The 24,461-nt window shown below is 39.0% G+C and overlaps 1 protein-coding gene and 1 long non-coding RNA gene across 2 annotated transcripts; one reads left to right on the top strand and one right to left on the bottom strand.

Annotated features, from left to right (window-relative positions):
* Positions 1 to 6,372: 6,372 nt before the first annotated feature.
* gclc (glutamate-cysteine ligase, catalytic subunit) lies at positions 6,373 to 22,443 on the top strand. The gene is made up of 16 exons (XM_034682735.1): positions 6,373 to 7,070; positions 9,146 to 9,258; positions 14,506 to 14,688; positions 15,313 to 15,426; positions 15,742 to 15,800; positions 16,386 to 16,522; positions 16,689 to 16,763; positions 17,020 to 17,136; positions 18,202 to 18,340; positions 19,293 to 19,405; positions 19,512 to 19,604; positions 19,734 to 19,838; positions 19,949 to 20,030; positions 20,145 to 20,254; positions 21,469 to 21,589; positions 21,681 to 22,443. Exons 1-16 carry the CDS (start codon positions 6,921 to 6,923, stop codon positions 21,860 to 21,862), a joined length of 1,893 nt encoding a protein of 630 aa, XP_034538626.1. The 5' UTR covers positions 6,373 to 6,920; the 3' UTR covers positions 21,863 to 22,443.
* Positions 20,700 to 23,926, bottom strand: LOC117812133. Its single transcript, XR_004631142.1, has 4 exons — positions 23,854 to 23,926; positions 23,460 to 23,675; positions 21,609 to 21,663; positions 20,700 to 21,171 (listed from the first exon to the last, which is right to left on the bottom strand). It is a non-coding gene; the product is annotated as an uncharacterized LOC117812133 (long non-coding RNA).
* Positions 23,927 to 24,461: the final 535 nt, after the last annotated feature.

The raw sequence follows: 24,461 nt of genomic DNA on the forward strand, positions 1-24,461 counted from the left end.
TTCTTTTGAAGTAAATTGAAGTAAATTGAAGCCTTGGCCAGAATTTTAAAGAAGAATTTAAAAGCTATTAAATGTATTTTCTGTATTTATTTTGTAATGATCAGTAATAATTAATGACATTAAGGTCAGGCAATGTCTTTAACAGAGACAAGCGGACATGGCAGCAAACAGTTTTAACAGTTTTAGACAGAAGATTATTTTTGGGGCCAATCAGTTGTATTAACTTCAATCTTTTTTTTCTGTAACAAATATACTGTCATTAACAACTCAAATTATGAATATTTAAAAGGCAAACAATGCTGCTATTTAGATGAATTTACAACACAGATGTTTTTTTTTTTTTTTTACCAAAGTGCCATGAGATTAATAATACAAACAGCACAATAACCAACACCAAAGATGTTAATATAGCTGGATTTTGTGACAGTCTTGTTAATAACGACTGTAGCTACTGTGATTCTCTGATACTTGAACAGAATTATAGACGGGAAAATAACTGGAGCTGGGTTAAGTGTTGGCATCACCTGCCGGGAGTGGGTGCTCATGACTTGAGATCAAACACACACACACACACACACACACACACACACACTGAGAAAGGCTGCAGTGTCCCCACATGTGTATCATGGACCGTAGTCTTGCCTTGTATGTTGTGTGATCGCCGTAAACACTTCAGTTGAGGAAATGCTGTAAAGATGAAAGATGTTGAGGGTTGAATGAGTCGGGATGTGATGGTGATAAATTATTTTGTAAAAAGAAAAGAAGAAAAATATACCTTGGGGACAGAAGTGGTCAGCCTGAGCTTTCCTGGTGGTCAGGATATGAATCCCTTGAATGCTCATGTCTTTTTTTTTTTTTTGTTGGATTGTTTGTTTTTAAATTAAAGAAATGAAGTGTAAGCTGCTCTGAGCCATGGTTCTTCATTTCCTTCCATAGGTCACGATAAGTGAATAAAACAGGTTGTGGTTGGATTTTGGTGTCCTTTAACAGTGTTATCATCATTTATACAAGATTATTTTTCATTTTACTTACATTGTAGTTGGCTTTCTTAAAATAAATGTGGCTATTTTGGTCATTTATTGACATTGCTTAAGTACAGTTAATATTTTTACATGGTTTAATGAGATCTATTGCCACCATCCAATGGACAAAAGCAATGAAATAATTTAGTTTCACTACATTAATCACTAAAGTATTTGTTTACCAATAGGAAAAAATGCTCAGGACATTAGGAGTCCCTTTATGTCCCTGAGACTTCAGCACCTTTGACTTTCTTGTCATGGTTGCAAAAGAGACTCTTGAAAATGTGCACTTTTTTGCATATTGTCCAACTTTTTTAAGTACATTTGGGACAGCAGGTTAGTGTTTGTATGCACAGTTAAACAGAGCATACCCTGAATTTCACTGGTATCAAGATAGTAATCTCATAGCTCTTTAGTCAGCTTCTAATTTAACATACTAAGTAAGAATCACAAAAATCTCACTTTACGACAACAGAGCTGAAAATGTAATCTGTAAACAAACTTTCTCCTGAGTATGCAAGTAAAAAGACATCAGTCACATCATGAAAAGTCAAATAAAAACATAAAAAAGATTTTTCATAATGCTTAAAACATCATTCAAGGTGCACTTTTCCTCTACTAAATAAAAGTGAGTCACTTTGAAGGAGTCACGGTGATTCATTTTTACAGGCAGTATCTTAACTGTGATGTAGTTGTAAAAATTAAAGGTAATTGACTTCCAGACAAACTTTCTCTATCAGCTTTTTACTAACATTCAGGTTTGATTATCTCATCCGATAGTAGAGTGCTGTCTCACCGTTGATCTGAAGAAAAATGGTGTCATAAACTCTTAAGGCGCATGTGCACAAACAGACCTCAAGTGACCTCTCTGCTGTGAACTTTATTAGGCTTTTATTGATTTTCATAAATTGAAAAATGAAATTTATTCTGCTAAACCAAGAGAAAAGAAACGAAAGAGAAGAACAAAAAAAAAAGAAGAAAAACTAAATCTGCTCTAGTTTTTGCAGCCCCCTGATTTTAAGTTGAGAAAGCACACTAAACTACATACTTATGCAGAGTCCGATGGTGCAAAAGCAATGCAAAATTAAAATTAAAGGTCTATTTTGTACATTTAAGCACAGAAATTGTTTATATATCCAAGTTTTAAATTGAAGAAATTGAAGTGTATTCCCCTTCAATCTGTTTCATATAGGCCTCAGAAGTACAAAATAAAACAGGCTCTTGTGATGATTGGAAATCTGTTTGGATGTCATCAAATTGTGTCCTTCCTCATTTTTCTTATCCGAATCTGTCCATCTAATTTGACTGAATTTGGTCAAACAGCATAACAGTGTGTGAGGATCATGTCAAAACTGTGATTTCTCCAAGGAACGACATGTTTGAATACTGCATGTTCTGAATGCTGCAGCGTTATGAATGGTGGATGTCATACTCCTGGTTGGTGTGTGTCTTTAATCAAACAGCTCTCATTCCTCTGAAAGAGTCCTGACAAGAGCTTAATCAAGATTTCCTCTCTTTTGTCTGGCAACCACATCCCTACTTCAGGCAGATGTCAGCGAAGTTCAACGACCTCTAACCCAATGTAGGTAGTATGAATAGTGCATACACACCCAATGAGAAGATAATAGATCCTGTGAATGCTGGGTCATGATTACATTCAATTTTTTTCTTTTATAATTTCAAGTCCTGATTCGAAGCCTCCCACACTCAGGTTGTAAACATGACTCACTCCTAAAACCTGTTTGAAGGAGTTGAACTTGAAAAAATGAATGAGAAACAAAGTGATACTGTGTACAGGAGCCCAAAGTGGAAATGCAACCAAATTTTTACTCCATTGAGATATACAGTAAATGCTGGTTTTCTTCTTCTTTTTTTATTTTGTAATCTTGAAAATACAAAACAATTGGCTGGTCCCTGTGATAGGCCAGGCCAAGACATGCCAAGCTGCCATTGCCCACGCTAATGAGGTACCTTAAACCTAGTCCTCTGTTTGTTTTGTGCTTTTGCAGCTCTAGAGATAGGAGTCGTGATTGTCTAACATTAAGTCCTCTGACATCTTAAGAAAACAAACAAAGTTCAACGTTAGCATTGGGAAATAGGGTGAAAAAAATGTACACAAAAAGAGCTCTTAATTCTGAATTATACATTTGAGAGTATTAAGTCAACTGTTCTTGTGAAAGTGGTGAAGTATTGTCTGAAATTATAAGTTTGAAAGGTTAAATGCACAGTACCTGATTGAAATATGAAACTGAAAAGGACAAAGACTTTTGTAGTGACCATTGGACTTCAAAAACTGAGTGAATAATCCAAACATCAAACTCAAACTTCAACGAAAAACCATCAAAGGGTCACTGATGCACTGTGGGGATGTATTGAACGCAGGCTAAAGAAGTCCAATGTCCATGCACAAATGTATTATCTCTTATGGTTTATTTGTGGATGGCAAGCAAGCAAACAAAGAACAAAGAAAACATCATGGCTCCTGCTGCCTCTCTTGCACTGGTAAAAAAAAAAACACAGACCCATCCAGGTGCATACTGGCCTTCTGCCACCTACCTAGCTTAATAACCTCAGGTGCAAACAGTCTAACCAAATCACCAAACAAACTAGACATACAAGAGAAATACTAAATATACAAAAAATCTAAATACACTAAAGAAATGACTGGCAGAAATATATCCCCAAAATCTAACTTCAATTAATTATAAAAAAGTAAAGTTTAGAAAAATCAAACAACTAAAACTAATTATTAATTATAGACCAGATTTATTTATTATATTGCTTAATCTGTCATAACCAAACCACTATCACACCATGTCAACCTGTCACTACTCAGTCATTTTTAATACTGCCTGTAATTACTGCTATTTAAACCATTTGTATATATCTAAATTTGTATTCAATCTTTATTAATCTTTTTTTACTTTCTACTTATTTTATTTTACTAACTGAAACTTATTCTACTTATATCTGGGTTGCTGCAACAACCACTATCTTATCTTATCTTATCTTATCTTAAAGCTCCTGTGAGGAACTTTCTGTTTGTCTTGACTTTGGCACCCCCCTGTGCACTAAGTGATCTTGCTTATTTTGTCCTGTGCATTTGTACATTATGTTATCTCCTGCTTTCAACTAACAGTCAACTATTTCACTCATTAAGAATATTTACTGCAGAAAAAAGGTTTTTCCTGACATGCTGTCAATCACCTCTTCTGACACCTACCCTCTCACAGTGATTTCAGGCTTTAAAATAACAAAACAGAAATGATCCATACCTTCTCTAACAATCTTGTTTGCTTTTCTAGGTCATAAAGGGCCGTCACTGTTCATTTCAGTCCATTTTTATTAACATTTTTTGCCTTTGCTCTTTTCTACTTGACTTTAAGTGCAAATTTTACTGATTTGTTACCATGACTTTGCTGTTTTCGACAACATGCCTGCTGTGATCATAGACTGTTTTTATAATGGACAGCCTCGCCCCGCCTTTTCCCATTGTATGGTTTTGAAGCCACAACTAGAAAATAAAAAATCCAAATATACTAAATAAATGACTGGCAAAAATATATCCCCAACTTAAATCAATTATAAAAAAGAAAAGTTCAGAAACATCAAACAACTAAAACTACTTATTAATTGTAATAATAAGGGCGGCGGCGGCAGAAGCTCAGTCCATAGGGACTTGGCTTGGGAACCGAAGGGTCGCCGGTTCGAGTCCCAATATGGACGAAGTGGAGAGGTGGAGAGGTGCTGGTTCACTTGCCTGGGCACTGCCGAGGTACCCTTGAGCAAGGCACCGAACCCCCAACTGCTAGGGGTGCACTGGTTGATGGCAGCATCCTCACTCTGACATCTCTCCCTAATCATGTTCGCTGCATGTGTGTGTATGATTGTATGTATATACTGTGTGTGTAGCATGTCCAAAAAATAGCATGAGTAAAAAAAAATGGAATTTCCCCCTCTGGGGATTAATGAAGTACCATTTTCCTCTTTCTTTAAACTAAATAAACTCAACTCAACTTAATTTATATAGCACCTTTCATACATAAAAACACGTAGCCCAAAGTGCTTCACAGAGTAACAGACAGTCAGAAAACAACAGAATTGGTAAAATTATAAAAGGCATGATTAAAAAAGAAATACTGAAAAAGAAAATCAACACAGTAAAATTAAAAAAATAAGTAAGAGTGGAAAGAAAAGTTAAAAATAAGGTAGAGTTAACGAGATCAGATAAACACAAAATGAATAAGATAAATAAATACATGTTAAAACAATGGTTTAGATACTAATAATAAAAATAATAATAAAAATAATAATAATAATGCAGTCCAGGGCTAAAATAAACTACTCCAAATTAAAAGCTAGATTAAAAGGTAAGTCTTAAACAATTAAATCCCCAAAAAATAAACAAATAGCTCCTGCAATTTTAGATAATCTTCTCTCCTCATTTCTAGTAACATGTTTTGCCTTTGCTCTTTTCTACTTGCAAACTTTACTGATTTGTTACCATGACTTTGCTGTTTTCTACAACATTGAATGTGGCATCACAACTTGTTGTGATCATAGACTGTATATATAATGGACAGCATCGCCCCGCCTTTTCCCATTGTACAGTTTTGAAGCCAAAAGTGGAAAACAAAAAATCAAAATATACTAAAGAAATGACTGGCAAAAATATATACCCAACTTAAATTAATTTAAAAAAAGAAAAGTTTAGAAAAATCAAACAAATAAAACTACTTATTAATTGTAAACTAAATAAACAATTAAATACAAAACAAAATAAATGACTGGCAAAAATATATCCCCAAAATCGAACTAAAATGAATGATATAAAAGTAAAGTTTAGAAAAATCAAACAACTAAAACTAATTATTAATTATAAACCATATTTATTTATTATATTGCTTAATCTGTCATAACCAAACCACAATCACAACATGTCTACCTGTCACTACTGAGTCATTTTTAATACTGCCAGTAATTACAGCTATTTAAACCATTTTTAACATTTGTATATATCTAAATTTGTATTCTATCTTTTCCCATTGTACGGTTTTGAAGCCACAACTAGAAAACAAAAAATCAAAAAAAAAGAAAAGTTTAGAAAAAAAAGAAACAAATAGCTCCAACAATTTTAGATAATCTTCTCTCCTCATTACTAGAAACATCTTTTGCCTTTGCTCTTTTCTACTTGCAAACTTTCCTGATTTGTTACCATGACTTTGCTGTTTTCGACAACATTAAATGTGGCATCACAACATGTTGGTTGTGATCATAGGTTGTGATTGACAGGCTGGTGGGCGGAGCTTAGCGGTAAAGAATGCTGAGTCATAGTGACGTCGCCCCGCTTTCTGCTCCTCCGCCTGACGGCATCACGTGTGTGTGAGACCAGGAGGGCGTTCATATGTACTGCACACAGCCCGATTCAGGGAGGCAGACTGGCTGAGCAACAACGACATACGTACCGGGTTCACGTCGCTGTCATTCCATCACAGGGCTCCACGTTTGACAGACTCGGCCTCTGGTAGATAACGGTGCCGAGGCTCACGGGAACCGGCCAACTCTGTTGCTGCCTCGGGTGTGCTCCACAGAGCTAACCAGACATTAGCAGGTGATGAGCAGGGGCCTTCTTCTTCTTCTTCTTCTGGTGGATGCCCAGCTAAGGTTACCGACAGGGCACGCTGCTTAACAACACCACGAGACCTTACATCAGGCTGTGAAACCCTCTGACAGCAACCTCAAGGATCCGGACTCCATCGAGACTTCATGCTAGCTCTGCACGAGTTGGACAAACTAGCTAGCTAGCTAAACGCCTGGCGTGCAAGTTTTATATAAGCAGCAGCAGCCAACAAGCAAGACACCAGAGTCCTAAGTTTACATCCCCTGTCTGTCTGTGCCATGGGTCTACTGTCTCAGGGGTCTCCACTGAACTGGGAAGAAACCAAGAAGTATGCAGACCACATCAGAAAACATGGAATCATTCAGTTTCTCAACATCTACAACAAGGTGAAGGAGCGGCAGAGAGATGTGCTGAAGTGGGGAGATGAGGTGAGGAAGGTTTTTCCATTCTGAAAATGAAGTAATGTGCAGACAGGACTGTGCTGTGGGCAGTGGATGATGCAATACTGGTCTTATGTGAGATAAAGGCACATGGATAGATGAGTAGATCCTTAAGTGGGAAATTATGTTATTACAGCACCAGAAGGCTATCCATGCATATCACAGGATCAATGAAAAGTAAAGAAATATCTTAGTGTACATTTAAAGTGTATACAGTGGACAAATAGACTTATGCATAATGAATAAATGTTACAAAATACAAGAAAATATAGACTAATCTGCCATACAGGGAAGATATACACTTTCTAAAATGTGTTTCATAAATAATAATAATACACTTTATTTCTATAGCACAAAGTTACAAAGTGCTTCACAGAAAAACACAAAAAAGTAAACAATAATAATAATAAATATTTAAAAAAGCTAATAATTACATAGAAAAAAAATATATATACATATATACTCATACATATATACATATACTTCTATAATCACTTTGCACTACTGTACTCTCTAGTCTAGTTTATACCATAACCATAGTCATAGCCTGGACATACCTGTAGCAATAGTCACTCATGTAGATACATATTATATTCCATTTATTCATCATTCATAACTCTGTATATTCTGTATTATTTATTTAATTTACTGCTAAAGCACTTCTGGTTACATGCAATCTATATTTCATTGCTTGTACCTGTGACATGCCCAATTACAATACATTGAATCTAATCTAATATACACATACATACATACACATATATACATATGTACATGCATACATAAATAAATAAAGGAACTCCAAAGTACAAGAACACACAACAAGACATCCAGAGCAGAATTACATGTTTACAAAGTTTTGAAGGCCTTTTTGAAAAATAAATGTCTGTTTTGACTTCTAGTAACCATTCAGTAATCCTCCTATAGCATACTAATCAATCATGCAATGCTATATTAGCTTACTCCCCTGCTGAATTAGCATTACAATAAAGCTCACTATAAAGAATGTTGAGGTATGTGGAGTCGTGGACTTGGCTGCTGCACTTCATTCATGCTGCTTGTGCATGATGCAATAACAAAGTCACTGTCTCACACTGCAGGAGAAATGGCAAACATATTGAACTGTACTCTGTGAATTACTAACCGTGTCAGTATCACAGTAACAAACTGAGCACTGATAATGCATGCAGAGCTACAACAAGAGATCCCTTTCCTTTTAATGTGAAGTTTGCTCTACAGTATGTTTAGATATGAAAGCTTGGCTGCTGCATTTATGAATGTAGCATGATAGAATAACTCATGTAGTGTCTCATTATTCTGCAGAAAAGATGGCAAACATATTAAGCTTTAAAAATCTGTAACCATGCAGTGTTGTAGTAACTAACTGCATATACTTATAATCCACAGAGCTGGATTATTGCAAGTTACCTCCCAGTGAGTTAACATCAAATGAAGCTTAATATACAGTATGAGAAGATATGTGAGCCCAGCGGCTATATTTCATCCGTCATTCAACGTTCATGTGCTTGATTCAATATCTTATTCACCGTCTCCCTCACTGCAAGAAAAACTGCATTCATCTGAAAGGTCACACAGATGCTTTGGAGCGCTCATTTGGAGTATAATCCACCATTCATTTGTCTAGCTGTCTTTCTATAAGTCCTCCCAGTGAGCACATGTTAACTTAAAGCTTCATATATTGCGTGTCAAGTTTAACCTTTCTTCTCACGCAGTTTGCATTTGGACTTTTTGCCGCCCACCAGCCCTCAAAACTTCAGTGTGCTTCAGCTTGAACAAAGTGTTTTCATTTCCAACAATGTGGAATGCTGTTGTTATAGATTAATCCCTCTTTCAGACAGGGGATTACAGGGTTGCAGAGTCAAAGTCAAGGAAACATAACTGATGAATTGGAATTGATGTGATGGCGTTGCTATGCGATCTTGAAAACGTACACTTTGTTCTGTAGTGGGAGCACGGGGGTTGAAAGAAGAGTGCATTGAAAGAATCCATCAGTGTCTGTGTATTGATGATGTGTCCTGATGTCTGTAATCATTTACTCTCAGGTGGAGTACATGCTGGTGGAGCTGGACGACAAAGATGAAAAGGTCCGGCTCGTCCTGAACGGCGGAGACATTTTAGACACGCTTCAAGAACAGGGCGAAAACATAAACCCAAAGTGAGTAAGCACGCACGCACGCACGCACGCACGCACGCACGCACGCACGCACGCACGCACGCACGCACGCACGCACGCACGCACGCACGCACGCACGCACGCACGCACTGAACAACATAACAACAGCTGGATGCACTACAAACATGGCGCCATCTTTGTTTTAATTAGGCTTTAACTTTGTTTGCAAACACGGCTTCAGTCTGCGTGGTCAGCTTTGTGTCAGTTAGAGTTTTTCTTCCTGGAAGTGATGGTGCTCAGAAATATGTTGTTGAACTTGAGCACAGATAGTTCTCTTATCTGAATGACATTCAATAAACGCCACGCCTACAGCACCAACAGTTTTGGCAGAGCTGTTGTTGGTTTATAATCTGTTTGGGATTGAAGGGAGCCGTTGAGTGGCTGATAGTGATTTCATTTAGTTTTGGTTGAATAAAATCTCACACCAATCTGACAGACTCAATTTAAAAGAAGAAGCAAGACTAGACTCAACCGGCATGAAGCCTTTTATACAAGCAAGGTCGCTTTATTTGTGTAACTCATCTCATACACTAAAGCAGTTCAAAGTGCTTTACAGAGCAATAAAACACACAGAAATACAATCAAGAGAGCAGGAGTTAAAGATTGAAAGGAATCAATACAAGACATTAAACATGCAGACACAAGATGCATAAAAAAAATAAGCTTTGTTAAAGGAAATCATGTTGCATGATAACCAAATGCTGCTCTTCTGTGCTTCTTTCCAACTCTCGGGTCATTCAGCATGCCAGTCCGAGATATCCTCAGGGTCCTCGATGCTACATATGTCACAAACATGTCAGAGATGTCTTAGAGCGCTGAGCCACAGGGAGAGAAGTAATGTGGTCAGGTTCCTGCAGTCTGTCAGGACTCTTGCAGCAGCATGTTGAAGATCTTAAAGCTGCCAAACAGATACTTTTCAAGTCCTGTGAACAGACCATCACAGTTATGCAATTTGCTGGAAATGCAGCTTTGATATTACTCCTCAGACTCCAGGACTGTTAGCACTACACTCTATTATTGAATTCCTCTTTGTAGGTTTGATAATCCAGTTTGGTTGGATTCTTTTTTGGATTCTTCTTGACAAACATGAACCATCAGAGCAGGATCTCAGATGAATGACAAACAGGCTGTTGCTGCTCAGTTGAAGCTCTTTTGAGTTCTCAGCTGCTGGATATTTAATCTTTCCCATGTTAATTTTTCTTCTTTTCTCTTGCTGTTACTTGATCCATGACTTGAGTTTCTTTTGGTGCTTTATTTGAGTGACTAAGTCCTACTACCACACCCATATGGAGACAAATCCCTACACCATACATTAGCTTCTCCCTAGATCAGTATGAACCCCACTGTTATCCTTGTATCCAACATAAGGAAGTCATCATCAGTCTCTGGTTGTTGAGTCATCCTCTCTCACATGGCGCCTTCAGTGCAGTAGTGGGTTAGGTAGATATGTTAATTTATAGCATAATACAACATCCCTCCAAAAAGATCTTGTTATCTTTGCTTTTTTCAAAACAGTAGTCAACAAAACAATCATTCAAACTGTCCTTGAAATGAAAGGAACAGATTTTTATTTTCAGACAGTTTTATTTTTATTGACTGAAGTTGAAGAGACACAAATGTCTGGAGGACAGTTGGAAAAGACGTGCAGAAAAGGGTCAGGGTCGAAACTATGTCCTCAATAAAGGACGCATGCTCCAACCAAGTGGCAACCCCCGGTGTAAAAATATGAGTCCAATGTGGAAATGTTAAAAATTGCAGTTCATCGAGTGTCCGCTTGAGGCTGGCTCTGGAAGTACAGGAAACCACATACACACCACTTCAAAAAAGCCGATCTTTACAGCAGAAATAAACATGTTTGCAGCCTGGTACAAAAGATGAGTGTAGTCTGGATAGCTGGAAGATATTGAGATTACGAATCTTCCAATGCGAGGCACAGCTGACTTGATGACAGGCGGGAACACTGTAGCTGTTGGATAGGAGGCTCAAAGCCCGCCTCTTTATGTCACAATCGCTCGACAGCAGCAATATGGCTGCCGCCACCAACTGGCCTCAAAACAGCGCTTCAGAAACAGATCTGTGACATCACGGATCCTACGTCCATTTATTATACAGTCTATGGCTCCAACCAGTGCACCAAACTGGCAACCCAGAAATACAAGGTGCCAATATTTGATTGACATTATTCAGCTTATAAAGCCTTTATTTCACCACAATACTCTAAATGAGTCCTGGCCAAGACAGCAGCATGAAGTTTCGCACAAGGCGTTCTCAAGTCTGCAACAGCGTCTCCGCACAGCTCCATCGTCATCACGCCTTTTTACTGTCATATTGATCCTGAGACGGTGTAGTGTTGCTGTCCCAGCGTGATTTAGCATTGTGTCACAGTGTTGTAGAAGCATAAGCAGTTAACACTCAGCGGGAGCTTCACATACGCACACAGTTGGATATTCACACACAGTGCTGTTCTGCCCTGCCGGCTCACAGAGATCACATCTGGTCCCTTTAACGCCTCTGTTAAGACCGCCGATGCCCACAGTGCTGGGACGCCTTGATCGTGCCTTTAACTGGAAATATGAAAAAGGCTGCAGAGAACAAACAACAGTCAATAACATGCAGAAATCACATCAAACAATAATCAGCAAACACTCAAATCTAGATATAAGAATCTGAACATACTCAAGTCTGGATTTCAGAGTCAGGAAGAGAAAACCTGTTTCTGAACATCTGTAGTTATTCAATTTGATGAGGGCACACAAACTTCATTTCAAAGACTCCCATGTGAAAGCTGTCGAGAGCTGAAGCCACCCTGCAGCCAAACGCCTCGCCTCATCATGTGTTCCCATACTCTGGATTTCCCTATGAGCTTATGCACTGCTTTGACTGTCAAATTCACAGTTTTCTCATCATTCATACCTTGGTAATTGACGAACAAGCTCTGTGTGCTTTTGCTCTCATGCAGGAAAACCTGCCAGTCAGACGAGCTTTGAATGAAACAGCTTATCGATGGCGTTCAAAGACTGAATTTTTGTGCTGAAGTCATGGATACGTTCAGGTTTCTCTTCAAATCAAGCCCAAACCAGTCATCGCAATGTTAGACTTGGACTTTGAATGCCTCTGCTGGTTTAGCACACCTGGACTTCACCTTCGACAGGGGCCTCAGGCTCTGTGAGCTCAGGTGGGAAGAGTCGTCCCCCAGCCATTACCAGATCTTTGCATATTTTAGTGAAAGCTCAAACTGGTCAGTCCTGATTGCTGTTCCTGTTCTCACCGTGACGAGTCTTCCCCTATCATGACGCCTCAATCCACCTGGCTGTATAGATTCTATCAATGCAGTGACCCGAGCGCTTCCTCAGATGATCGTACTCCAATAGTTAGTTCCTTTTTATTGTAGTTAGTTATGAAGCACTCGGTTTAAAGACTCTGAGGTTCTTTTATTGATCTGATGATGTGCCCACCTTGTCCTGGAGCTCTTCAGCCTGTTGTCCCTTCTCCTCAGTTTATACCCCATCATAGTGTTGCCTCTAATCAATACAAATATCATAGACTTCACAGGTATCATATTTATTAGATATAATAGAAGTCGGCCTGCACAGTAGCAGAAACAATCACAATGATATTCATGTGTGGTTTCTAGAAATAGAAGCTCTGTGTCTTTCTTCTGCCCTACATTATTAAACTGTACCTGTGTTTGTGATCCAATGTCTCTCCTCAATCCAAATAATACCAAATAAGGACTGCTCTTTTTCATCACAGGGTCTAAAAAATCCAGATTTCTCTTCTTCTTCTTCTCTTTCCTAACCTGTTGTGCTGCTAACTCTGAAGTCTCCACCAAACTGACACCAGCTAACCTGATAGTGGCTGAATTTGTCAAATATTGTAGTCTTTAGCTTTGTGCAATGTAGAATAATAAGAGGATTTATTGTGCAGACTGTAGTGGCTATTTGACTTGGTCAAAACTCAAATCAAAAACCAGGCACAGGGAGAGAGGATCATACACGGTGTCCAAAGATTGCCAATGTCCAGACAAGTATTCAGTATTTTTGGTGGATTATTATACAACAAAAAAAAGGCTTCTCTCAAACAAAAGGTAGCATCTTTGTGCCTTGAAATCTCCCAGTAAAAAACCATTCACCTTCCCCGGTGTCTCGTCCTCCTATCTTACCTGCCCATCATATACATGTCACCCGGTGCAAAACTATCAACCTATAGAAGTGAGTAACAAAATATACTAATAACACTTAAAACAGCAAGGTTAATGCTAGAATGACATTAAATGAAACAACAATAAATCAATTGATTATAGATGAGATAAGATATAAGATAAGATATCCTTTATTCGTCCCACAACGGGGAAATTTAAGTGTTACAGCAGCAAAGTGTGCAGACAGTGCAAAACAGTATAAAGCAAACAAGAGCCTATAAAATATCAATTATTAAAAAGTTATTAGCATTAAAATGAAAGAAGTGAAAATAAGCATATCTTACAACATATGTACAAAACTTATATACTCAACTAAATAAGTACATTTACAAATATTTCCAAAACCAATGACGCAGTGAAAAATGTGCACAGTATAATCATACATTATGTAAACATAATCAAATATATAAAACAATGTAAATACCTCAAAAACAGACATACAATGTCAAATCAATCTGCACTTGTATCTATTAAAGATTAGAGAGAGTTCTTTTAATGAAGTCTGCTTTAATAAAGAGAGAGACACATGGATTCTTTTTGAAGTAGTTCATAAATTACAAAGAGGCCGTGCTCTAAATCTCCATAAAGTTTAGTTATAGACGTTTCGCCGCAGGATTTCTGTCAGTGATAACGATCAGAGCTCACCTCAGGAATTCCTGAAGCGTAGTAACTTTTCTGTAAAAAGAGGAATTCTCTGCAGGCGCTTTGAATGTGTTTGTACAAGCCGGAGAGTGTTATGCTTGCCCGCTGCCCATGACGTCGGTCTGAATCTGTGGAGCCGACTTCACCAGGGGAAATACCAGAGGCAGTGGGAATAGTAGAGCTGATGCATTCCTCATTACTGCCCCTCTGTCGCACACAGCAAAGAGCACGCTCTGCAGCACAAATACGTCCCGATTGTTCACCTTGACTTACGTTAAAGCCTGAGTGCTCGGCTTATTCTTTTAGAAACTTCATCCTGAGTGTTTTCTCCATGCGGCTCTATTAAAACTGAATGTTTACACCACACTTTAAATGCTCTTCTGCAGCCACCCAACGCTCTGGAGACCAGAGTACGGCAGCTACATGATCGAAGGGACTCCAGGGCAGCCGTATGGAGGGACCATGTCAGAGTTCAACACTGTGGAGGGAAACATGGGGAAGAGACGGCGAGAGGCCTCGTCGGTCCTGAACCAGAATGAAACGCTCTGCACCATCACCTCATTCCCAAGGTACTCTACTTTACAGAAAACGTCTTTAAATCTTTGTTAGAGGAGCAAAACAACATCAAACTGGGTCCAACATGAGCAGCAACAATGTACATTTAACTCCCATCATATTCAGAGCTGCTGGAGGAGTCAATTATTCAGTGAGTCTTAAATCATGTCAGTGGGTCAGACAAGAATACACTGCATAGATCCATTCTTTCAGGCTTTTTTTAGCAGAAATGTGTTTTTTATCTTCTTTAATGTGAGGGTTTGGTGGGTTTTTCCATAATACATTATTACAAAGTGAGAATCAAACCTTTCTTTAACTTTTTTTTTGTATAATAATTTAAAGCACCCTGTTTTTTCCCCCTCCCACTTCAGCATTATGGACTTTTTTGTGTGTTTCCTTTACATACAAGCCTAATAAATTCTGTTTTAATTCACTGTTTCCACACGCTGACATATTCAAACATTCATTGGGTGATAAATAATAGAAGGCATGTTTGTCACGCTAGATTTTAGACAGTTAATATTTTAATTTCTTCTATTTTTACCTTTTTTCAGAACATAAGTCCACTGAGAATGATTTGTGGTTGATATCAGATGCAGTTTGTTGCAACCCTCTCATACATTCGATCTTCTCCCTAGGTTAGGTTGTCCAGGTTTCACCAAACCGGAGCACCAGCCGACCCCTGTTGAAAAGGGAGTGTCGAAGTCACTGTTTTTCCCCGACGAAGCCATCAACAGACACCCCAGATTCAGGTAGAGCTCACAGGTCGGACTCTGTAGAAGTGTGTGTGTGTGTGTGTTTTCAGTGATTTGGTTTTGAATAAGAAAATGATACCTCTTTATTATTTAGGCTGGAATATTAAAATTTCATCACAGTGTTTTAAATGTGATAAATAGAAAGAGAGAACTAAACGTCTTGAATTGACTGACTTTTAAATCCAACACCAGTCAGTTGAGGAAGGATTTTGTTTAAATTTTGAATTATTTTCACAGTAAATTTAGATTTTTCTATACATTCATATTCCTGACGATGATTTGGAATATTCATAAGTCTGTTTACTTTTGTAGCACCCTGACCAGAAACATACGACACAGAAGAGGAGAGAAAGTCACGATTAATGTGCCAAGTAAGTCTCAATGCAGTCAAAGAGTTTGGGCAGTGTTATAAAGTAGTTATTCAAATCATTTATGAACTAAAAAAAAAACATTTTTGAAATAAAATGAAGCTTAAAATGTGTTCATGTTCTTTTTAAAAGCATTACTGTCAGTGAGATTGTAGATTTGGGAGTTAATCTGACGAACAGTGAAGTATGCAGAGTCGACAGTCTCACTAACTCAGACAGCAGAACACCAGAGACTCTGAACAACGACCACATGAGCTTCCCTCCCTCCCCAACATGAACACACATCTCATCCTGAGATTTAGGACAGAGTAATAAACAAACAACAAACTCCCTGAAGAACAGAGACTGCTTAAATCATTTAATGTCTGATTAGCTGCAGAACAATGATTATCATGTATACAAACCTGCAAATGAGATGACAACAGCATGGAAGCTTGAGGGGGATATTAAGACAAATGTTTTGACAATGAATTAAAAGCTGTTTTCTTAACCATAAAGAGATTCTTAATCTGATTTAATCTGGATTTAAAGGGGATTTTTAATAAGGGATAGTTAATAATTCTAACCACTTTTCGTTCCTCATTTCAGTCTTCAAAGACAAGTGCACTCCATCTCCATTCGTGGAAGAGTTTCCCGAGGACGACGGTGAGTCAGTGAGGGCGGCTCTGCCTGATCACATCTACATGGACGCCATGGGCTTCGGCATGGGCAACTGTTGTCTGCAGGTGAAGAGCAAACTGACTTTGCTGAACATCCCGTCTGTTTTCAAACTGTGATGTAATCAAGATGGTGTCACCGAGGCTATTTTGACTTTTGTGCAACTGCTACTTTACAATCCGAATCGGTGATTTATAAATGTACTTCAGCCTCCTTTTTATGATGCTCTTTCAGGTGACATTCCAGGCTTGTAGCATTGACGAGGCCCGCTACCTTTATGACCAACTTGCAACTTTCTGCCCCATCGTGGTGAGTAGATCAATAAACATTGAGCTTCCTGTCATATATTGTGATCATTTACCTGACCTCTCACATAGCTAATATATAACTCATTATTTATTAGCCTGATAAAACAATTTAGAAAGTAAATACGGAGGGAAGATAGAACACATTGTGATGGTTCCTCAAGGTTTTTCTCTGTTATTTTTTTGCATCAGATAACAAAGGGGAACAGGTTTTGTTTCTCGTTCAGGTTTTTATATTTATTAGATTTCTCTCTTCACAGATGGCGCTGAGTGCCGCCTCTCCTTTCTACAGAGGCTTTGTGTCAGATAACGATTGTCGCTGGGGGGTTATTTCTGCCTCGGTGGATGACCGGACACAGGAGGAGCGTGGGCTCAAGGTGAGCAGGCAGAACTGAAAAAACAGATGCAAAAAAAAAAGGTGTTTGAGTACAAATAAGAAGTCACTTTCTGCAGCATTTATGAAGTTTAATCTCTCATTGTTTTTCCAATAAGTCATCACCGTGACTGAATCAGATTCAGAGAGATTAGTGTGCATGTACTGACTCTAAGACTCATTTTATGTCTCTCTGTAACGTGTCAATCTTTTTACATTTCATATATTTAAAGGCACAGTGAGGAGATTTAAACTGATTTTGAAATGGGCTTGCTCTTACACTGATGCCTCTTCATGACCTACAGGGTAAAATGAAATCATCAGTGATAACTTTTAAACTGAATTTTAGTGCTTTAGTCAGAGGGTAGAGTCGATATTCGTCACCCTGAAGTGTTTACAGGATGAACAGGATTAAATGTTTAAGTTAGCGTGTGACGCTTTGATGCTCTTTGAAGTATTAAGAGTTAAACCGTGCGCATATTCACGTTTAAGTTCTATTTTTGGAGCTTTTGCACCTTTTATTCAGAGAGGAGAGGACAGTGGATAGAGCTGGAAACTGAGATAGTTTGGTGAATGACATGGTGGAAGTGGGCCACAGGCTGGAATCGAACCCATGCTGCCTGTTTAATGGACGAGCAATTTAACCATTAGACTAAATTTTCACCCTACACCAGTACTTCTGCTCACCTTTTTCATCTAACTTACAGAAATAAATCCAACTTTATGAAGTTTTGTTGTTACATTACAATTCATAACTTCATGTATCTATAAATCAACACACGCCCTCGTCACTCTGAGTCCTGCAGAGTCGTTTTGAACAAAGAAAAGTATTTTTAAATCAAGGACTGTATGCCAGTAATTTGCTTCCACTATAAATGCACGCTTTGGCAAGATCCTCATCTTTATGACTATGGGTGATGGTGCTCATGGGAAATGCAGTCTTTAGTGATTTGTCTGAAGGGGTGACCAAAATCAACACATCTCTTCACAGTGCTTTTAAGGTTGTTTATTTTGATTTAATAAAATGTTACAGTGACTTAAATAACTTGAGCTTATTTTGTTTTTTCAGCCATTGAAAAACAACAAATACAGGATCTTCAAGTCAAGATATGACTCGATCGACAGCTACCTGTCCAGCTGTGGTGAGAAGTACAACGACATCGATCTGACGATAGACGAGGAGATCCAAAAGCAGCTTCTCGACGCAGGTACAGACACTTGAGAACAAGGTCATCTGATTCGTCTAGAACAGGGGTGTCCAAAGTACGGCCCGGGGGCCAATTGCAGCCCGAGGTCCATTTATTTATGGCCCCAAGCTTCCATCTTAAAGTGTGTTATTTATAGCATTAATTAATAGCATTATAAATTAAAAACATTCTGAATAATTTGTACATTTGCAGTTTCGTTCAAGCGCACACACAAAACTAAAGTCAATCCAGAAACGTCTCAAAAAGCTTCATATGGACTACTTATATAAAGCCAAAGCTCTGGGAATTCTGCAAGATGGCAACAAAGAAGAAACACAAGAACTGTTAAAGTTGACTTCAAATTAATGATTTTATCATGATGTGAAAATGTTCTTGATGAACACTAAAAGTTCAGTAGACACAAAAGAGGACACAAGACAAAATCAAAATTATGAAATTGTGCAGAAAAGGCAGAATTTGGTGCATAAAAATTGTTCAGAACGCAGGAAAATAATGATTTAGCTCTAAAAATGTTGTCTGCTGGTCAGACAAGTCTTAAAAACAACATGAAAAAGAAGTGTGATGAAATCCAGATCCTGATCCTGCCATAGGAAAATAATGATACAATATTTTTCCCACATTGCCCGACCATTTTCCTCCAGAAGAAGATAAAGTTTGCTAATGTTTACATGGCTTGTAGAGAACTGAGGAGTTCCTAGTTACTGATTTATTGAGAACAAATGTGAAATAATTGTTATTTAATGGAGATTTCATCTTTAAATTTTATGATTCCTAAGTCTCGGTAGGAGCCACTGGCTCTAAGGTATTCTGACAACATCAAATGTGGCCCTCTTTGAAAAAAGTTTGGACACCACTGGTCTAGAAACAGAATGTTTAAGCTCTACTGTCATCAAAATATCTTTAAAAGATACAGTAAAGAAATTAATCAAGTAAATCAGCTTTCTTTTTGTAGGAATTGACAAACTACTGGCCCAACACATAGCCCACCTTTTCATCCGAGATCCTCTGTCAGTGTTTGAGGAGAAGATTCACCTGGACGATGAAAACGAGTCGGATCACTTTGAGGTGAGGGTTCTTGTACACTCCTGTAGCATCTACAGCCATACGAAGAATAACATGCATTTGACTTCTGTGTAGAAGAAGTTTCATATTGAAACTTGTCTCCTTACAGAACCTGCAGTCAACTAACTGGCAGACGATGAGATTCAAACCTCCACCTCCGAACTCTGATATCGGCTGGAGGGTGGAGTTCAGGCCCATGGAGGTAAATCCAGCTGCAGCGTCACATTACTTCAACTTCTAGTTGTATTTCAAGTTTCAATTCAAAGTCAGATCATATCAAGTACAGAAAACATCACACTGAGGAATGTTTAACCTCTGTTTTGTTCTTCAGGTGCAGCTGACTGACTTTGAAAATGCTGCATACGTTGTTTTCGTCGTCCTGCTCACCAGAGTGATCTTATCCTACAAACTCGACTTTCTGATCCCTCTGTCAAAGGTACAAACACAAACAAACAGCCACACAGTTAAAGAGAAATTCATCCATAAAGGAAAGACGTGTTCATTCTGATCATGTTCTAACAGGATGAACACATGTTTGTGTTTTAGGTTGATGAGAACATGAAGGTGGCACAGAAGAGAAATGCAGTGCAGGAGGGCATGTTTTACTTCAGGAAGGACATCTTCAAAGGTGGGTATTGAGGAAGAGTTTAATCAAGGGTCTGTGTCAGGGCTGCATGACTCATACTGGAGCAAAAGGAGCAACTTCAAGAGCGACTGATTCATTTGATTTGTCCACCGACAGGCTGCAACCCCGGCCTGGATGGCACTGCTTCAGCTCAGAATGGTTTGGAGTGTGACGCCTCCAACGAAGAATACATGCTGATGAGCATCGACACCATCATCAATGGAAAGGTGATTAGCGTCTCCACTTTTGACTTTTGACTTTAAGCCTTTCTGCAAGTGTGACTCAGTGGATAGAGACCTCAATCTGCTGGCTGGTCAGACACTTAAGGACTCTCAACAGCTCTGAGGTGGGTTTTTTATATTCATAGTGACCACAAGATACATCCTTCGGTTATACTCTTACTTTTCTCTAGCACTGTAAGGTAGAAACTTCCAGACAATCATGTTCCTCCTTTTGATTGAAGACAACTTTGATGATTCCTATAGTTTTCATGGAGCCTCAGCTGTTCTCCGTCTGCAGGGCTCGTCAGCAAACTCTGACATTCTCACATGATGACTTCAAAACATCTGCCTGTCAGCGTTTTTATTGTGAGCAAGATGCAGTTTGGGGGTTTTTGTGCTTTCACATTATATCGCTTCGACAGTATGACAGGCAAACAACTTGACAAACCTGTTCATGTCAGCCTGCAAGTTTATTTCTATATCTGATACCTCAAAGTTCTGATCGTGAGGATACATCTTCAAGGTGAAAAGAAGGACATAAGGAGTAAAAGCTGGTGAAAAGCATCTTTTTGTGTCTATTGCATTTAACAAAATGAAAGATTGAGCCTTCATAAAAGGATCCAGTCTTGGCTCAGAGATAGGGGCTTGGATATTTGGAGGCAGTTTAGAGTGGAGCTGCTAGTCCTTTGCATTGAAAGTAGCCAGTTGTGGTAGTTCAGGCATCTGATTAGGTAGGATGCCACCTGGAGAGCTCTTTCAGAGGTTCTCTGGGAACATCCAACTGGGGGAGACCTTGTGGTAGACCCAGAGCTCAATGCAGGGGTTATATATCCTATCTGGCCTGGGAACGCCTCAGAATCCCTCAGGTGGAGCAGAGGGATGCCTGGGCTTCCTGCTGCCACTGCAACATGACCTTGGAGAAGCTAAAGAAAGTGAATGGATGGAGTTTGAATGAATGCACACGCTTTTATCATCTGGTTTCACTTCTCAATTGGCTACAACACATCTGCAAAATAATCTGAGGATAGCAGTGTTCGTGACGAGCTTGAATGCTTATAATTCAGGATTAAGGCTGTTTTCAGGTCTTCTAATTCTACCTGCATTGTGTGATTGTTTTTAAAAGTGCTAACCTCAAAACAGTCTCCTAGCCTGGCTGTAGGCTCGGGAGTTTTGTGCAAGGCATCTCATCATCACTGCTTCTTCTTCTTGTTTGTCACCAGGATGGAGTCTTCCAGGGGCTCATCCCAATTTTAAACTGCTATCTGGAAAACATGGAGGTGGATGTGGACACCAGGTGCACCATTCTGAACTACCTGAAGCTCATCAAGAAGCGTGCCTCAGGTAAAGTTTATAGTCTTACCATCTAGTGGATTTCCTCTCCCTTCAGCCTCAGCTGTGAGCTCACCTCCTTCTTCCTGTGAATGTGAAACAGGTGAGCTGATGACCATGGCCAAGTGGATGAGGGAGTTTGTTTCAAAGCACCCGCAGTACAAACAGGACAGCATTCTTACTGACAAAATCAACTACGACCTCTTCAAGAAGTGCGACAAGATCGCAAAAGGGGAAGAGCAGTGCCCCGAGCTCATCGGGAACCCAGTGAACAGGTTCAAATGAAGAACACAGCAGGAACCCACCAACAACGACACAAACTCGCATGTGAAGAAAGACCAAATGTGTGGCTCAGACAGAAAGCGGTCCAATCTAAAGAGAATGCTAAACGGAATGAGTGTGTTGTACCAAACACACCTGCATTAAATGTATGTATATAAACTGTACCAGATTTTTATGATCACAAATTATTTTAATAGGGTTAAGACTTGCAGAAGGTTGTGTAATAGAAATCAGATGTGTATTTATTTTTCTCTGGAAATTTAAGGCTCTGTGTGAGAATGTAAATGTAGCTAAAAGCTGTACAGTAGTCTGCTTCTGATCCTGTGTTCTGTAAATACTGTACCTCTGCTCTTCAAACATTAACATCATGGGGTTTTTGTGTCTTTCTCTTGCTGCATATTGAGCTTTCTTTGCATTCGGTAGATGTTTTTTTTTTTCTTCTGCATTTTACGGGAATTGTTTGCTTTGCCGACATCGTAGTGGGACCTCGAAGATAGTGTTGCATTCAATTGGAAAAGATGAACCATTGTTTGCAATGTGATGCTGCTTAACAATAAATCTGTAAAACTGTAACAACCACTTCAGATGTTTTGTGGAATCCTTTTCTTTTACTTCACTGAGCCACATCAGATTCATTTAATTGGAAGTCCTACTTTATGAACAAGTCCTGGAATCCTATTTTTAGGCTTTTACACCTTCATTCAGAGAGGAAAGGACAGTAGATAGAGCAGGAAACTAGGAGAGAGAGTAAGGGAATGACATACAGGAAAGGCAGGCTGGTTTCGACGCTGGGCCACCCGCTATATGAGCGCTGACTTAACCATTAGACTTAATCCTCACACCTAGAATCTTATAAACTAGCCACACCAGAGGCAGTTTGATGGACACATCTACTGGAAGGTCTGTAGCCAGCACACTGACATTGTCTGAATGTCTTGTCATTGTTGGAGCTTGCAGAAACTCAGGCCTCAGCCTTGGGAAGACTTTGCTCATGCTCACTCTGCCTTTATTAGGACAGCTGACAAACAGGGAGGACATGCAGGAAAGGGTTGAGGCCTGAAGTCAAGTCTACTACTGGTATGATGAGGGCTGTAGTCTCTGTACATGGGGCGCATGCTTTAACGTCTAGCCAAACCAGCACTCACAGTTAACCTTAACTCAAAGCTCCAGAGTAAAGTATGTTTGAGACATTGTAGTTCCTGTTGGGAACTTCACTTCTCCTAACCTCCCCTCTCAAAGGTCAGAGATAGCAGAACCTGCTGAAACTGGTTTCCTCCTCAGTCAGACCACTTTTCAAGACTTGTTTTTTTTCTGTATTGATTTAAGAGACACCATGAGGAGTCATGACGCAGCTCACTCAATGAGACAAATTGTAAAGGAATTCATGGATCATGGAACAGACAGTCTGACTTTGATATCTGTAAAGCTGTGCTGCTAGATGAGCTATGTTTCAAGACAAACATCTTTTGATCCTGAAGGGAAAGAAGAGACAAATAATCACTCATTCATCCACAAGGGTTTTTCCAGGCTCTCAAGTAAACAACCTTTTTTTTTAGAAGTAAAAGAGTATAAAATAACTCCTCAATGTCTTCAAAGACACATATTGTCTGTGACACTTGGAAGCTGGGTAATTAAAAAGGCCCCCGCAGGTACATTTTCCTCCACAAGATGGTGGTATTGAGCCACAGCTTTACTGAACAAGCTGCAGAGACACTCACAGTAGAGTAAGTGTATTGCCTTTAGGCTGATCTCTGGGACCAGTTCAGAGTATGATGGGTAAGGGAAGTCCTGTGCAGAGAGAAGAACCTGGTTTATTCTGCAAAAAAATATGATGAAAATTTTATAAAACAACGCTCTGAGATTCAGGAGCTGAAGTTTAAGGAGAATGTAGAGGTATACAGTAAGAAGGGAGAAACTACAATGGAATAGTTACTGCAACATCAACACACATGAGCACTTTAAGCTATTAGATAATAAGCCACTCAATTTGTCACCTGCTAATAAAATCCTACTCTAGGTGAGGGACTTTCAGTGCAGCCATCTGTCCTCTCTAATCCCAAAGAGAAACAGTCTTTTTCACAGTTGACATGTGACCTGTAACAGAAAGCACAGGTGTTACTAATAACTCTAATGGGGCTGCTCTGTTCAAGAGCCCAGGCATGACAGAGCGACAGTGAGACAACCTGCACCAGAAACCTGAAACAGAAACAGATTAATGGAACTCAACCATCATAATTATTGGCATTTTTTTGCAGCTATGCTTGTCCTGCTTTGTTAAATGGTTGGTTGTGAAAATGTTGATAAAGTGGACTGAAATTAGAGCTTATACAGCCAGGAAGTAGGATAGGATAGGATAGGATAGGATATGGTACGATACGATGCGATTCGATACGAGGTCCTTTGTTGTCCCTGTAGGGAAATTTGACTTTGACAGATCACTATAACACTGTCCCAACCATAACAGGCAATTTACTATTTAAAATTCTGATAGAGATTGGCACAAAGGAGTTTTTAAAACAATTCAATTTACATTTGGGGACTCTGTACTTTCTTCCAGACAGTAAAAGTTCATACTCAGAGTAAAGGATGTGCAATGGATCTG

The sequence above is a fragment of the Notolabrus celidotus genome, chromosome 4 (genome assembly GCF_009762535.1).
Source record: "Notolabrus celidotus isolate fNotCel1 chromosome 4, fNotCel1.pri, whole genome shotgun sequence".
Lineage (NCBI taxonomy): Eukaryota > Metazoa > Chordata > Actinopteri > Labriformes > Labridae > Notolabrus > Notolabrus celidotus.